Raw genomic sequence first — 16,675 nt, 5'->3', positions numbered from 1 at the left:
GGCCTGGCAGTTGGTGGCCCTGCCTGTGGGAGGGGGCTTGGAACTGTATGATCCTTGGGGTCCCTTCCAACCCAGTCCATTCTGTGATTCCATGATTCTATGAATGTACCTGCTCTGCCCAAACCCCTGCAATGGCTGTGCTTCCACTGATGCCTTCATGGTTCCCACTCCCTCCCTGCTGCCTTTCGGCCTCTGGCTCCTTCCCACCTCCCTGCCCCTGTAGCCCACTGGCTCTGCAGGAGAGGCAGCTCTCTCCCCATGTTACACACAGGCCTGCGGGCCTCTAAACCAGGATGGTGCGACAGGAGGAACCCAAGTAACGTGCTCTTCTTCTCCCTGGTGCCGTAACACCTCCCACAAACCTTGCTACCACCCGGAGGAGTTGTTTTTACTGCACCCCAACACACCCCTTGTTTCACACTGATGTTCAGGCCTGTCCTAACCTACAATCCTCCTGGTGAAGCATCAGAAGCTCTGATGTGATAAGCGAGGGAAGGCATCTACCACAGCATATGGTGTCCATTCCAGACTGGTAAGGTGGCAGGCTTAAAGCAGTTTGAAAAGGAGATATTCTGCTGTTTAATTTCATCCTGCCCCTTGAAAGGGTGGTTAACAAGAGTGATAATCTTTGGGCATTACCTGCTGCCAAGTTTGACCCCAGCTGATGTGGTGATCAAGATGGAGGTGGTGAAAGAAGTTATTAACGTAATGAACCTGGCCAGGTGCTGTGTGGCAAATAGAACTGGAGATGAGCAAGGTCTGTAGGATTTCCACAGCTAAAAGCTTGTAGAGGAGCAGCCTCAACACTGAGGCCTCAACACCTACCCCCCTCCGCCCCCCCAAATGACAGGATGGTAAGAAAGCACAGGCAGAACACAATGTAAACACTTCTTATGGTAAGTATGTACATGTGTTCTTTTGTACTAGCTAAAGGAAAGAATGATGTGTCCTTGGATCCCCTGCAAAGCTTGTACATGCATTTCATCCAGCACGTCCCAAGACCCAGGCTGCCCAGGGGATGCACATGCTTGGCAATTTGAAATAAGGGGAGGCAGGGTGGAGGAGGAATAGGGAGAGAGAGCCAGCATTGCTTGCAGCCTCAAAGCAATGATAGCTTGTAAACACAAAGCATGCTGGAAAGGCCATGCAAGGGCAAGGCTGCACCCTGGACAACTCAGATTGTCCCCAACAGGCTACATAATTAGGACCCTCCTCCCCCAGTTGCAAACAGGGCAGCCTGGCAAACACCCCCACTTGGGACTGCCACCACAGCCTCAACCACAGGCACAGAAGGTGCCCTGGAAGAACTGCTCTCCCCTTGTATTTCAGTACTAGGGTCCACCTGTGGTTCCTTGAATACAGCTGCACCTACCATGCTCTTACAGACCATGGCAGTGCTGGGCCACAGGCCAGCCCCCTCGGACTCAGTCTAAAAGCCTGGCTGCTGAAGACTGATGGACACCTAGGCATGCCAGCTTTAGTTCAGATCTCAAAATAGGTAAGTTTTAGCCTTTTTTTGCAATGGCTGTTAGTATGACCTCAGCACAGCTGCTGTCAGAAAACAATTTGTCCAAGCCTGCAGAGCCTTTAATGATAACTCTGAGGTGTGAAGGATCTTACCCATCTTTGCAGCGTTTTTTATTCCAAGACGTTATCACAGAGCAGTGCTGCTCATCAAAGAGCAGCAGAAGATGTGGCAGAAGAGCACAGGGCTTATCACTCAGCTTTACACACTTTGTGGAAGTAAATAATCCAAAGTGCACTGTTGTGCCTGGATGCTTATGGATGATTTGGGAGTGGGTGGCCACTACTGCTGTCTTCTTTTGTAAAGAGACAGAAGAACCTCACCTCACTCTGTCCCTCTTTCCTTGTCAGCCTGAGATGAAAAATCACACCAGAAAAGTCATCAGTGCCAGGGTGCTTTCTGCAGGTTGCAGTTTGAGCCGTGCAGCTACGGGGGGTGCGCAGGCTGCCACTGATGTGACCTCGCTGCAGCTCTTCAAGAGCTTAGCAAGGTCATGCCTCAGTTTACTTGTGGCAAGGTTAAACATTAAAAAAACAACAGACAAGAGTATTTCCAAAGATTTTATAAATATCTAAAACCCGAAACTTTTAAATATATAAATTACAGAACTGAGAGGTCACAAAGCACTGGTGTAGGTAATGGGAAGTCAGTGGTAACAAACCAATTTAACGCTGTCTCTACAGTCTGCTCAGAGAGGTGCTTCACTGAAAGAGCTGCAGTCTCTTCACATGGCTGCTGTACCTGTCAATGCTTGGCAAAACGTTAGTAAACAGAGATACTGTTTAGAAATCTTCATCATCGAAGGTCTCGGTGCACCTCAGCATCACCGTCTCATAGTCAAACTGGAGATCTTCTTCCTGAAAATCGTTGTTCCCCCCCCCCAAAGCCAAGCAGGGTTAAAAACTACAGGAGTTGATTGTGTGACAAATATACAGTTAGTTGGTCAAGTGCCAGCAGGCTCAGCTAAGCTGCCAGGAGCTCTCTTTCCCCTTTGAATCCGCAACCAGCACTTGTCAAGTGCCTGGGGTGCCTGATAAAGAGCAGCTCGGCTTTCCAAACCAATTCCTTTCTAAAACCACAGGGCTTTTTGCATCACTGTTCTAAACCCACTGTGTCTATCTGCATCACTTAGGTTTTACTGACAGTGGTAGCAAGCAGGTCACATAATAGGCTCTGAAGAGCCCTTGACTTCAACCAACTTCAGGCTTTGCTGCTCTTTTAGCAACAGAAGGAAACGGTCTTCTCTTTCCCCAACCTACAAAGAAGTAGCTCTTGAGAAATCAAAGTCAGGGAGATGAAAGTTTTCATGCCCACAGTCTATCTAGTCCACCTTCTACATAGATGCAAGGCCCTTTAGGGCAAGACTGCTTTTGAAAATAGGTGCTGTTTAAAACATGTGTAGCTTCAGGAGCACTAAATCCCACTTGCTTGTCAAGCCACTCATCTAAACCCCGTGATTTTAAAAGCAGGCCTGCCTTTGAAGATGCAAAGGTGCTCAGTGCTGTGTAGAAAAAACCCCCACTGACTTTCAGTTAAAATACTGCAAAACCTTTGGGCCTCCTCAATCTAAGTGAATTCTTTGCTGCTAAGCATCTCTTATGATGTAACCTGAAGACAAAATTACAAGAAAATTGAAAAATTACAAGATTGCTTAACTAATCTCATGCCTGGAAATATTTCTCTGCCATGAAGCTTCCATGTAGCATTCTCATTCTTGGGTCACTGTTCTTTCCAGCCCCCCCCACCCCCAATCTCAAATTATTTCCTCCCTCCGCTTGTGTGAATCTTTCTCCAGCATTTTATACCTGGGCAGCCCTGTTGGGTGCCCATCGTATCCTCGCCTTGGTACCACAGCTGCTACCTACCTCTGGATCTTCTACAGGGTGTGTGCACAGTGCACCAGGACATCATGTTATCCTTGGGATAATTTATCCCAGTGCTGCCCAAATTCCTGGGCTAGAGTAGCACTGGCACAGGTACTAACTCCATGGAGGGAAAGGGGAACTGTCTGCAGGAGCCCAGTCACACCTGCAGTAAGCAGGAAGGGCTCCTTTCCCTGTCAAGTCCAGGAGCACCTGATGCTCTCAGTAGCCCAATTTCTGGGGTAGGGTGTGTGGCCTATACTGAGCAGGCTGCTGCCTGAGTTGGTGTGTTACAAGGTAGCTGGAACACCTCCTAGCCCCCATCTGCAACCACTTCCATAACTGCCTCAATCTGTTTGCTTTGAGATGGAGCTGAATTTTTTTTCTCAAAACAAAACATTTTTGTCTTCTTTTTTTTTTGTCTTTTTTTTTTTTTTTTTTCCTCTGGGCAGGTCTCCCTAGATGTGCTGTACTGCAGTTACCTAAACCAGAACACATTGTAACCTCCACATTATCAGCTCTCTCTAGCCTGGGTGATTTCTGTTCAAACTCCCTTTTTATTGTCCTATCTATGGCAGACAACTCACAGCTCCCTCATAAAAGAAGTGTGTGGAGGTTTTTGTACCCTTTCAGATCCACAGAGCTCAGTCAACTGCCAACTTGCAGTACTTCAGATTCTTTTGCTGCCTGTCTTCCCATCATTCCCATGCTCCCACTCTTATTCCAAATGTCCCCCTTGAAGGCTTGCAAGACACGCTCCCTCTTTTCACACCACCTCATCTATGAGCTGTGAGGGGGACTTAGGCTCACCTAACAACACAGCACCAAGCACAGGGACAAAAATGGGATCCCCTACGTAATGCTGCCAGGTGTGACATCCCCAAAAGAGATTTTAAACCAGAAAATACCCTGTCTTGCCTCAAGCTGTTCCTTCTTTTCTAGGTGTGCTCAGTTCTGAGTTATTTATATAAGCACCCTTAGGAAGAACACAGCTATGCACAGAACAAAGGGCTGTGTAAACCAGTGCCTGGTCTCTGACAAGAGACAGGAGTGGGTGTTTACACAAAAAGTATGTGCAGTGTGCTCTGTTCCACAATACATGCTCCCACATCAGGGCAAACCCTGTTCTGAGGACCTTCTGTGAGGGACGTTTTTTTACAAGGTACTGTGTGCAAGGACATGTAGTGATAGGACAAGGGCAATGGGTTTAAAGAAAGAGGGCAGACTTAGATTAGATAGCAGGAAGAAATCCTTCCATGTGAGGGTGGTGAGGCGTTGGCACAGGCTGCCCAGAGAAGCTGTGGCTGCCTCCTCCCTGGCAGTGTTCAAGGCCAGGCTGAATGGGGCTTTGGGTAGCCTGGGCTAGTGGAGGGTGTCCCTGCCTAGGGCAGCAGGGTTGGAACTAAGTGATCTTTGTGGCCCCTTCCAACTCAAACCAGTCTGGGATTCTATGACCTTCTGAGCTGGAAATTGTATTTTGACCTTCAGGTTTAGTAATTGTCAATGGACTGATGCCCCAGGAGTTAAATCTGGCCATGTGCATGTGCAGGCATTTTTTAATATCTGGTTTATTCAGTTCACTGAATGCTTTCTAGTTCTCCTGATGTAAATAATCATACCATAGACCAAACCCAGATGATTTGGGATCAAGACTCTCTCTTTTTGCAGAAGAGTCCCACTCTAATAACTCCTGTTTGATGCCTTTTGCTGTGCCTGCAAAGTCCTCTGCACTTCCCATGGTCTGTCTCCCTGAGATGGGGTGCATCAAGTGGCACACAGCACCCACTACGTGATAGTGATGCAACACTAATTCCTGCTTTGCTTTCTGTCCCAATAACCCCTATTACAAATACTCTATTATTTCCTTCAGAGGAGCATCTGCTCAAGTAAAAGAGACTAGGTGGAAGCTAGGCAGTAGAAAATAGCAAAAGGGTGGCTACTGTGGAGGTACAATCAACTCTGAGCCCAAACAAGCGTGCTCTGGCTGAGGGATATTGCCCTTTGGGCCCTCCAGCCACGTGTAGGCCAAGCCACCTCCTTGGCAGGAGGGCAAGAGGGGCCAGGGAACACAGCAAACACAATGACTTCTGGCTCAGTGAACTTGCAACAGCAGGCTGAGGTTAAACAGCTGTGGTGCTGCTGCTTATCAGAAGGAAAGTGGACTCAGAAGGGAGAAGAACAGAGGACTCAGGGTATGGAACCTGGCACCCAGACAAGCAGAAGGCGGTCCTACTGAGCGCAGGACGAAGCAGCTGGGGGGTTAATGGAGAGCTGTGAAGTGAGCTTTGCCTGCTCAGCTCACATCACTCGAGCTTTTCCACAAGGAACTTCAAAACAATATTAAAAAAAGGAAAAAAACTAAAAAAAGATAAAAAAAACCGAAGAAAAAAACCCCGAAAAAAAGAAAAAAAAACGAAAAAAGAAAAAAAGAAAAACAAAGAAAAAGGAAGAAAAGGAAGAAAAGGAAGAAAAGGAAGAAAAGGAAGAAAAGGAAGAAAAGGAAGAAAAGGAAGAAAAGGAAGAAAAGGAAGAAAAGGAAGAAAAGGAAGAAGAAGAAAAAAGAGAAAAGAGAAAAAAGACAAAAGGAAAAAAGAAAAAAAGAAAAAATAAAGAGTTCCTCATGTACTTTGCCATTTTGAATACTATTCTAAGCAATATTATTCACACAGTAACCCTTCCCACATTGCCTCTTGCAAAGGCAATCCTACTGACCTTTTGGAAGGACACATCTGAAGCAACAAATTCCAAGGAATTTATAACGAGCCTCATCGTGATCAGAAGCACAGAACACAGAGACCCTTTTCTGACAAAGATGCAAATACATTCCTCCTCCCATAAGGAAGCCTTTTGCAAAGCTTACCTGGCAAAACCGTGTGTTAGCAAAGAAGAGGCTTTTTAGGAAGTTAGTGATCTGCAGAGAGAGCCTGTGGTGATCCTCTGGGTTTCCAGAAGTGCAGCTTGCAAAGGCCAAACTGAAAATGGAACCAGATATTATGTTTAATTTCCATGTATCTGACACATTCTCTTTTAGGTAACTCATCTGACCTGCAGAGGGAAGAGATGTTATTATTTTACAGGTCTTGTGTTTCTCTGATGCTTCAGGTGTTTCAGGTGCTTCAGATGTTTCAGGTCAAGCCCACTTTAGCTTGATCACCTCCTTATGATTGAATTAAGATACTTAAAAGAAGCAAGGGAGACAATGTTAAAAAAATGACCAGTTTTGTCTCATTAAAGGGGAGCAGAGTTTACCACTAGCTGACTTACACAGGGAATGCCTTATAGTCCTCATAGACTTGAAAAGTGAGAGACAGGAAGAAAACATTACAGATACTGTAATTTGAAGACAAGGGAAAGCTATGCAGAGTGGCGAAGAAAATCAGGAGAACAGTAGTGAAGAAAATCAGGAGAGCCCCAGTTATCTTCAAGTGACAGAGTGCTCTTAAAAAGTGGTTCTTACTGGTTCTGCTGTAAATGCCTATTAATCATTTCACTTTTTCACCTTAAGAGAGACAGTACTATTGTAAGCTGGAGGGTGCTATTCCAACCATTTACTAAAAATCAGACAAAAATGGAAGCTAGGCTATTGCCTTACTCCACAGCAAACTTGCTGTGGGGCACTGGCAGTGGACTATTAGCTTACTCTATCTAGCAAAAAGGGTGACTTTGTAATTTACCTCTGTCTAGACATTCCCTGAGTCTCACTTCTGTCAAGGAAACCAGCAACAACATCAAATGCATCTTCAAACATCACCTATCAGAGAAAACACTTCAGATGTCAACATATCCAGCCACCTAAAAGTTTGACCCAGGGCATCATTTAAGTATAAAAGCATGGTATTCTTTCTTTCTGTTTAACAGATATGTTTATGTCTGGAGTTAACCAAGAGGGCTTTGTGGAGACAGAAATAAGAAGGACACCTGTATTTCATAACTGGGAACACGAGGTTAGTCCATTAGCCTTTGCTTCAGCCTCTAGGAATCAGACTTAACATTGCATGTCCCAAAAAATCTGTTAAATCAGTGCTTTAGAGACCTGGCTGTAGGGTGCTGCTGCTTGTGGCTTGAGATCTCAGCCATACCAGCCAGTGTCCCCCAGACCTGATTCCAGCATCTGACCTGGCTTACAAAGGGGTTTAGGTGCTCCCTGTGGCAAGCTGATAAGCTCATCCTTATCAGCTCACTCGGCCACAACACAGTTCAGGCATTTTCTGTGCCAGAAAGTACTGTACCTGCAACATCCCCGTGATGTCTCAGCAACAGGACTTGTGTCCTGAGACTCAAAAAAGAACTCATCAATTCAGCTGCTTATGTGCTAAAGGTGGACACCTGTCCCTCCCTTGACACTAATAAAATTACACGTCTTTCACCAGCCAGTTGCTTAGGTAATCAAAGCTCCAGGGACAGTTTACAAAGAGTCAGCTTTTATTTCATCTCTTTTTAACAAATGCCCCCCCTCTGCTCAGTCACTGACTTCTTGGGGCTGCAGAGGTACATGGGCACAGGCAGTCATTACCCCTGTGCCACTGGAAACAGTCTACAAATACTTCCTCTTTGCTACCAAGTGCTTTGATAAAAAAACACAAAACAACAAAAAACATCCAAGAAAAAACACAGCAGGAATTGGCAAACTGGGTATTCCTTCTGATTTAGCTCATCTGGGGAGTTTGCAGAGCACAGTAACCGTACAGTCCTTGTTCTTGCTCTCTCACCCTGGAGCAACTTAGAGCAAATTTAACTGTTACTTAGCACAGAAACTCTACAGGTCAGTGGAGACTAGCAGGATTACTACCACTGCATTCCTATAACTTGCTGTGTATCTTAAAAAGAGAGAATTTGGGGCAGACATTTACTCAAAGATTGCTTATTGTATCCACTTACCCATTCGTCCCATGTAGGACAAGGGGGGAATGGATTCAAACTGCACCTGGGCAGGTTCAGATTAGGTATTAGGAAAAAGTTCTTCACTAAAAGGGTTGTTGGGCATTGGAACAGGCTGCCCAGGGAGGGGGTTGAGTCACCATCCCTGGATGTGTTTAAAAGACGGGTAGATGAGGTCCTCAGGGGTATGGTTTAGCATAGGACAGATATGGCTGGACTGTGATTCAAGTGGTCTTGGGAAAGCTTAACTACAGCTACTGTAAGTTTCCACTTGGAAGCTGCAGAGCCAATTAGCAACTGAAGGCTTGGAATTTCAGAGGCAGACTGTGTGTAACTGAGCACTTACTTCTGCTGGAATGGAGACTGAGGAACCACTGGCTTCCTCACTGTTACCTCGGCTGTCCCTCACGCTACCTGCAGAGCATGAGGTCTCTTGGCAAGCAGCCTTAGGATCCATGAGGAAATCTCTCTCACTATAGTACTGAAGGATGCTGTCTCTCCTTTCTTCAGAGAGCTCTTGCCAGAGGTGGGAAATAGCTGTGGAGACCTCAGGGAGAGGCACCTCCTCAGTGCAAACAATTCCATGCTCTACCAGCAGGTCCACTGTGTGCTTATAAAAATACAGGTATCTGTAATGAAGGGAAAAGGAGCATCTCTTAAGAGCAGGCTACGAGGATGCCAACTACTGTAAAACAGAAGGGGAGTAGCTCTGATTTGTGACTACTTCACTGACTTTCCCCCTGCCCCCCCCCCCAAGACTTCACACAATTACTGAAGGTTGCCCAACACTCTTTGAAGATTTTAGCAACTCTGCTCTGCCAAGATTTCATCTGCAAAAGGCAGGTTCCAGCCACAGCTTGAGCAGGACTGGGGCTGCATCACAACAGAAACTCCAGGTGCTGTAGGCTGTACTTGTTGCACAGGCAAACCTCATTCCAGTGTGTGAGGCATTTTGAGTTCCTTTCCTTTGTATCCTGGGGCTTTTAGGCTGTAATTTTTTTTATATACTTTTACTGTCACTGCACTACACTTAAAAGCATTGCCTGAGGTCCTGCCCTGACCTATTAGGTACTTTACAGACAGATGGAAAAAGACTCTCCCAGGCCTGGATGCTCTGACTCAAATAATCACAGGAACTCATTTCTCCTCCACTTTACATCTGAGGAAACACACCCCTGTGACTGATCTCTGTGCAGCCTGTAGCAAAACTGGCACTTGAACAGAAGTGTCGTAATTTCAGCCTGGTGACTGTATCCCAGAATAAGGCATCTTCTTCTGTGAGCACTGAGTGGCACAGGGGACCAGGGATAACAGGGTGCTCCTTGGAAAGCAGCGCTGGAGGTTCTTTTACATTTATTAAATGCTTGGAGCTTCTCAGGTGAAAATAATAAGATCAGAGGAATACAAACCAAGAGTTTTATGAATGTTGTTATAGAGTTATTGTTACTAAGTTTGGGCTCAGAATAATCCCTTAAAAGATGTCCCAAATGAGCACATTTCCCCATTAACTGAGCAGGATTGCATGAGGAAGTAATTTAAAATTAAGTTCAGTCTTTTATTTAATTAATATTTGTCCCAGCAAACCAACATTGAAATTCTTAATTCTGCATGCAAGCATAAACACGTTTGAACTCCTGTTTCCATACTCTGGAGTATTTTCCACCATTGCTGGAGACAAAGCACCAGAAGTGCTCTCATGTAAGGTACTGCACTCACCAAAGATTCTGGATGTCCAGCTCCAAACAAAAGGATCTAGAGTTCCTCAAACAGAAGAATGTGAATCATCATCAGACTGCTTTGCTAAAGAAATTAAGCTTGAACCATGACTCAACTACATCCTTCCCAGCTGGGAGGAGGCAACCACATTTTGCACTGGACAAGAGTGCTGTTTATCCCTACCACTGTAGCTCCTACTGCTGGACATGGGAATAAAACCCAGTCTGTTGAAGCTCAAAGCGCTTCTGATGCAGCCCAAATACCTCAAGAAAAAGCTGTTATTTTCTTGGCTGAAGAGTCCTCATTATTTTATGCTCATTATGAAAGGTCAGTTTTTGAGAAGAATTAGCCACAAACCAGCTGCAGTCTGCCATGAGACTGCAGGGGAAGCGCCGGGCTCCACTCACAAAGTACAGGCCCTGGCCTACCTTGCGAGTGAAGAAGGAGAAAGTCAGATGTTTACAGCTCTGTCGTGCAGCCTGTGATGAGAAAAATCCCGATTCAGCGCGTTTCAACGTCTTACAAACGATACCTTACTCCAGCCAGCTCCGGCAACCAGAGGAGCCAGAGCAGGAGCAGCAGCAGGGGGCTGGTGCCACCTGCCGGCATAGCCACAGGCTCCTTTGGATGAAAGACAAGCACCAGGTCAGAGCAAAAGAGAAGGATGAACTGCGGATGGTTTTGTTTCTGGTGGTGATGCTATGGAAGAAGATCCAGCTGCAGCTGGGGACTCTGAGGCTGAGAGAGTTGGGCTTGTTCAGCCTGGAGAAGAGAAGGCTCTGGGGGAAGCTTACAGCAGCCTTCCAGTACCTGACAGGTGCCTGCAGGAAAGCTGGGGAAGAACTGTTCACGAGGCCATGTAGCAGTAGGATGAGGGGTAATGGTTTTAAACTAGAAAAGGGGAGATTTAGGTTGGATATTAGGAAAAAAATCTTCAATATGAGGGTGATGGATCACTGGAACAGGTTGCACAGTGAGGTGGTGGAGGCCCCATCCCTGGAGATATTCAAGGTCAGGCTTGATGGGGCTCTGAGCAACCTGATCTAGTTAAAGGTGGCCCTGCTTACTGGACTAGATGACCTTTAAAGTTCCCTTCCAACCCAACACATCCTGTGGTTCTATTTTACCCAAGCTTACCTGTTAAACTGCTACTGTTAGTCTGTTAGTGGGTATGTTGCATTTCACTCTGCAAGCCACCTGGACAGTGTAAAGTGTGGCCACACAGGGGCTGACACACTTGAAAGAAAATTTCTTCTCTTTCTTAAGGATGTGTGGAAAATCCTCAGGGGTTTCCCAAGGCCTGGAGTGCTGGGGATGCTGGGAGTCCATTCGCATGCAAGTCACAGGTCAAGGGATTTGGGAGGTGCTGGGCTTTGCCACCAGCAAGGATGAAGATGCTGGCACAAGGCTTCTAGGAGGCAGATGCAGGCTCCAACAGGGCAGCATGAATAGCAGTGATGGGATGCATGGTGTTAATGCAAACACATTAAAAACCCCAAGGCAATGTGGGGTGCACCTACCGTTCAAATTCCACCAGATGTGGGGATGAAGTGCCTGGGGACTGGATAAATTCTGGCTTCCCATCCTCGCCCATTGTTTGTTTTTCACATTTTTTGGTCAGATGCTGGACAGTAGAGTCACTGTCACTCACAGCTTCCGAGGCTGCCACGGTGCTGGAAAGAACAAACAGGGAAAAAAGCCACATGAACAATTTAACTGGATTAACAAGGTCCTAGTCACGGTCATGCCAGAGTCCAGAGCCATTCTTCCCAAGCCACCTCTCTCCTCCTCCTTTTGCTTTGCAGGTGAGTAAGAAGTCCTTGGTGGAGATGAGCTACACAGAAAGGAAAGGACATAGAAGCGCTGACTGGAAATGAGATCCACAGCATGCTTGGAGTGTTAGTGCCCTGTACAGGGTTACAGGGGTACAGGTGGAAACTCTGGATCTTTTTGTCACCATGAAAGGCCTCTGCTTGGAAATGCAGTAACAATGACAAAAAGGTTCAGAGATGCTGGGATGGAAGCCAATGCAAAGTATTATTGCCTCTCCTTGACTGGCATAAGCCTTTACCTGTGATTGCTGAAGTGCCTCTCGACATACTCCTCCCTGACATCCTCCAAGCTGGACGGGTTCCCATCCTCCAGACTGAAGGACGCTGTTGTGAGCAGAAAGGTTACTGTCACATCAGCAGCACTTTTGCTTTCCTTCTCACCCTCAACCAAACAGAATAAGTACAACAACTGGTCCTTCACGACCCAAAGCTTTTCATTAGGCAAAAAAACGACGTGAAAGGAAACTTTCACATCTCTCCTCTGCCTCTCCTACAGTGTAACTATCAATACTGGGAGTTTACGATCCTTGAGGAACTTGGAATTAATGCCTTCTTCCTAATGGTGGTCTGACAGAACTGATGGTGAAAACAACCAGCAAATCAAAACTCCAGGTAAGCACCAGTCAATACAGTGTTTTGTGACTGCCACATAACAAGCAAATTCCCTGTAAATGCCCCAGACAACTAAGCCCTGATTCACAAGCAGTGTGAATTGTAGGTATATGCAATTCTTAACTGTACGTATATACAAATAAATACAAGGGGAAGTTTACCTCCAAACTGTCCTCAGCCAGCCTGTGATCCCTTAAATTTTGCTCTGTCAGTGTTCCTTCTACCTCTGACTGACTTTTATGAGCTATCTAAGGATGTGGGTTGAGAAGAGATTGCTCATTTTAAGCACTGGGCCTTTTAATTGATGCAAATTATTGGAGGTGCAAGTTGCATGAGTAGCAATGTTTGGTTTTTATTTTTCTAGCTGGCAGTAATTTGGACACTTGAAAGGACACAAAAATATGTCCTGAGTCTCTACCCCATCAGCCCCCAGTCCTACTTGTGCCACTGGAGGCACCAGTAAACAGAAGGCAAAGTGGGGAGGGTGTGAAGCTGGGCAGCAGGAGCTGCCCCAACTGCTGACAGCACATGCTAGATCAGTGTAACCCACGGTGTCAAGGGTGATAAGGGAGGAGTGTGTGAAGAAGGCCCACCAAGCTGAAAGAAAACAAGATCACAGCATCTCTCTGAACAGTTTCTACTGCAGTAAATTCCTAACTAGAGGCTCGTGTTTCCCACAGTGGGAAATCCTCCGCAGTTTCTCCGTCCTCCTGCCACTCACACCAGCGCTGCTCTGCTGGAGCTGGAGCTCTGGCTGTGCTGACTGGCAAGGCTGGGGGCTCCTGACAGTTGTGCCCTGCACTGCGCCACATCGCTGCGGCCAGGAGGAGCACGAGTGCGCCTCCAGCCCCTCAGCGGGAGCCCAAACACACAGCATGGGGACCCACACCAGCCCCACAGTGCTGGGGTGAATCGGCCGCAGGGTGGCAAAGGCACTCTGCCCGAAATGCCTGCTTGCCACGGGACAGCAGCAATTAACTCGTTTTCCTCTTTCACTTCGGCTGGGGAGGGGGTAGGAGTGAACAAGAGTGGGAGGCATGTCTGAGGTGCAGTGCTTTGTGAGTCCACAGGGTTTTTGCCCCATCCCTTACTGCTTTGACTAAAGCCCCAGGTGGCTCTAATGCTTTAAGGGGCTCAGGCTCGGCTGTGTACCCATCCATCCCTAACAAACAAATAAAAGACAAGTCTGGGCACTCTGTCTAAGGCAAATACTTGCATACAGTACCTTTCATCTTCAGCAAAGAACCCAAGGTTTGCTCCAGCTTCTGGATAGATTTCTTAGCCTTACGCAAAACCTGATACTAAACATAAGAAGAAATCAGAACTGATTGCTCTCTGCTCTGACTAGATTAATATTTTAACATGCCTTGGTTGTTTTCTCCACTTTTCCTTCATTTTGATTTGCAGTTATCTCCATGTCTCTGTGAAAACAACTGTGTTGTTTCACCACCTACCCTTATCCACAAGAAAAGGGGAAAGAACCAATATTAGAGCAAACTTAAATACAGAATATCAATATTTGGGTATATATTATGCAATACATACACATAATAGTCACATAGACATTTGCTACTTAACTTCTTTCATCAGCAACTGGTCCTGTTTGGATCACTCCCTTCTTGGAGAATGTCCAGGAATATCATGCTGTGAAGTCTTGTTGGATGTCTTCCAACTTTGGGCATAAGACTTTACTAATAATTTCCCATGAGAATTTTGCTAGAAGCCTTTGCCATGTTCTACTCTCAGCTACACTGATGTAAACTGGAATAACTTCAGTGCTGCACATCATTCCTTCATCATTTATAGCAAGTATAACTGAGAACATATGGCCAATGCCATATGTTTAGATTAAACATACGCAACTCAAAGCTATTTCAAGATTAATGTGATCAGTGAGACCATCCACAGTCACCTTAGACATGATGTCTACCTTGCAGAGCTTTCACACTGGCTATTTTAGCCAGACATGAAGTACTAAGATTATGAATGAACTTCTGTATTTAGGCTCTTGAAGATATTAATTTCCCCTAGCCCCCAAAAGCCAGACAAGAGGCACATGATACTAAACAAAAAGCAATTTTAAGAATTGGTATGTGAAGATAGCCCCCTTAGACTAGACACAACAAGTATGTTTAGTCTTGTCTTCTGAGATCATGGCGACTTCAGTTTAACCTGCATCTTGTTCAGAACAGGGTACACTGAATTCTGACTACAGACTGAATGAGAGGTTCAGGGGGTCAGCAGGAACCGGCCTGAGAGAGCATTTCATACACTCAGAGCCTCAAAGCCCTTCACAAGGACAGTTCCTTCACTAAACAGTCATCACCCTCTCCATTTTACAAACTCAGAAACTGAAAGTAACCAATCTAACTAAATGAATCGGTGGCAGAGTTGAGGATAAAAGGACTCCTGCTTATTCCTCTGCCTTGAGCACTGTAATATCCATCTTTTCAGCATTTTGGGTCAATTTCACCTTTATAAACAAATCTGTTCTCCTTAAATAGTTTTTAGCTTAGTGCAGACCAATAAAAAGCCCCCATCACCCTTTTTTTCCAACTTATTTTTCCAGTGTGTCTTGAAGACAGAGTATATCTCATATGCCTGAATGAATTACTCTCTCTCCCATAACTTCTTCTGTCTCTAAACTCACTATTCTGACTTCATAGCAAAATGCTGTGAAATCAAGACAGCTTCATCATGGGATCCCTTGGCTTGTTTCCAAAAGACTCTAAAGAAGCAGCAGTAAGAAAAGGCCAGATAAGTCACGGGACAAACACGTGACCCAGAGACTGCAAAGTGAACAATCTGCTCATGCTGATCTGGTGGCTTTAAAGTAAAAAGGGATCCAGGAAAGCCACACACAGGGAAATCATATGCCCAATCATATGTAAAGGGACAGTAGTCATCCTAACAAGGCTGGTTAAAGTTAAACACACTAATGACAGCGATTCACAGAGAAACAAAGTTACTGCTCTGCACCTTGGAGGCTGAGTTCTCCGACCGGGATAAAACAGCTTCCCCCAAATCACCGAGGAGTCTCACCAGCGTAGCTCGGTGACGTGCCTGTGACAAGCGTCGCTTTGCCACATGGGGTTCTACCTCCTGCAGCTGTGTCAGGGGATTGGGACTCACTCTGGCACGTGTCTTCCTACAGTCTCCAGCTGCCTCCATCAAACGCTGCAACGCGACATTGATTGATGCTGAGTGAACATCTACGCAAAGAAAAAGAAATCTCAGAACCTGTGTCGCAGGCCAGAAAGAACAAGCACCCCCAAGGCAAGGCCAGGGAGACTGGGAACAGCACTCTGGCTCATTTGTCTGTAGGAAATCGTGGAGTTTGGAACCTTGCCTTTGCCTGTGGGATGTCACCTCTAAGTACTGATGATAAACTCCATGGCATGGAACCCCCCACCTCCTGCACTGTTCCCTGAGGATCCATTCCCACAGGCTATCCAGGACTTGGCTTCACAAAGCCACGAGACTCTTCAGCTCCTCCCGCTGTTAATGACAGACTCCCTCACAGCATCATCATTTCCCCCCCCCCTCAGCTTAACCACGACATCAGAGCAGGCGACCGTACCAGACGTGCACACGCGTGGGAGGGCCGGGCCTGCTGCAGCCGCCCCACCAGCCTGACAGGAGCCAGAGCCGCCTGCCTGGGGAAGCCCTTCCCAGCAACTGGACCAGTGCCCGCCTCCCCCCGCCCCCTCCGCTCCCCACCGCATGTACAGCCTTGAGAGAAGAACACCCGCCCCTGCCGTTTCTTCTGCAGCCGGGACGGGCTTCCGCAGGGGGCCCACGGCCAGATGCCGCCGCGGACCTATCTACCGACAGACCGACCGACAGCCCCGCATGGGCGGGGCGCGGCACGACACACCCCCTCCCGCGGCCACCGCCGCCGCTGCCACCTCCCTGCCCGCCGGCACCCAGCAACATGAGCCGCACGTGGCGGAGAGCCAATCGGGGCGCAGCCAGCGCCCAGCGGCGGCCAATAAGAAGGCGGGAAAAAAACGCGGGTTGTAGGTGCCGGCGGGGAGGGGAGGGCGGCTGGGAAGGGGCGGGAAAAGGCAGCCAGCAGCGGCTGCGCGCATGTGCAAGGTGGGACTACACGCCTCGGCGTGACTGGGGCGGGGCGGGAGCGGCAAGGCATTCTGGGAGTTGTAGTTCTCCTGGCGTTGGGCCGCGCTGTTTCCCTCAGGGCCGGGCTTCGCCCCGCCCCGCCCGTGGGCGGGCGGAGTCGGTTTCGCCGC

The 16,675-nt window shown here is 47.1% G+C and overlaps 1 protein-coding gene across 1 annotated transcript; it reads right to left on the bottom strand.

The window, feature by feature from the left end:
• Nucleotides 1-2,078: 2,078 nt before the first annotated feature.
• On the bottom strand, nucleotides 2,079-16,575 carry STRA8 (stimulated by retinoic acid 8; the record flags this gene model as incomplete). Its single annotated transcript, XM_084261742.1, is given in 10 exon segments — nucleotides 2,079-2,382; nucleotides 6,248-6,359; nucleotides 7,062-7,138; nucleotides 8,612-8,894; nucleotides 11,502-11,654; nucleotides 12,053-12,137; nucleotides 13,651-13,726; nucleotides 16,172-16,249; nucleotides 16,253-16,398; nucleotides 16,401-16,575. Coding segments are annotated over 10 exon segments (1,260 nt in total). The 3' UTR covers nucleotides 2,079-2,307.
• Between the last annotated feature and the right edge of the window lie 100 nt (nucleotides 16,576-16,675).

This window comes from Gallinula chloropus, assembly GCF_964237585.1.
Source record: "Gallinula chloropus genome assembly, chromosome: 1".
Taxonomy (NCBI): domain Eukaryota; kingdom Metazoa; phylum Chordata; class Aves; order Gruiformes; family Rallidae; genus Gallinula; species Gallinula chloropus.
The sequence above is the reverse complement of the archived record's forward strand: the minus strand, read 5'-3'. Positions and strand labels throughout refer to the sequence as shown.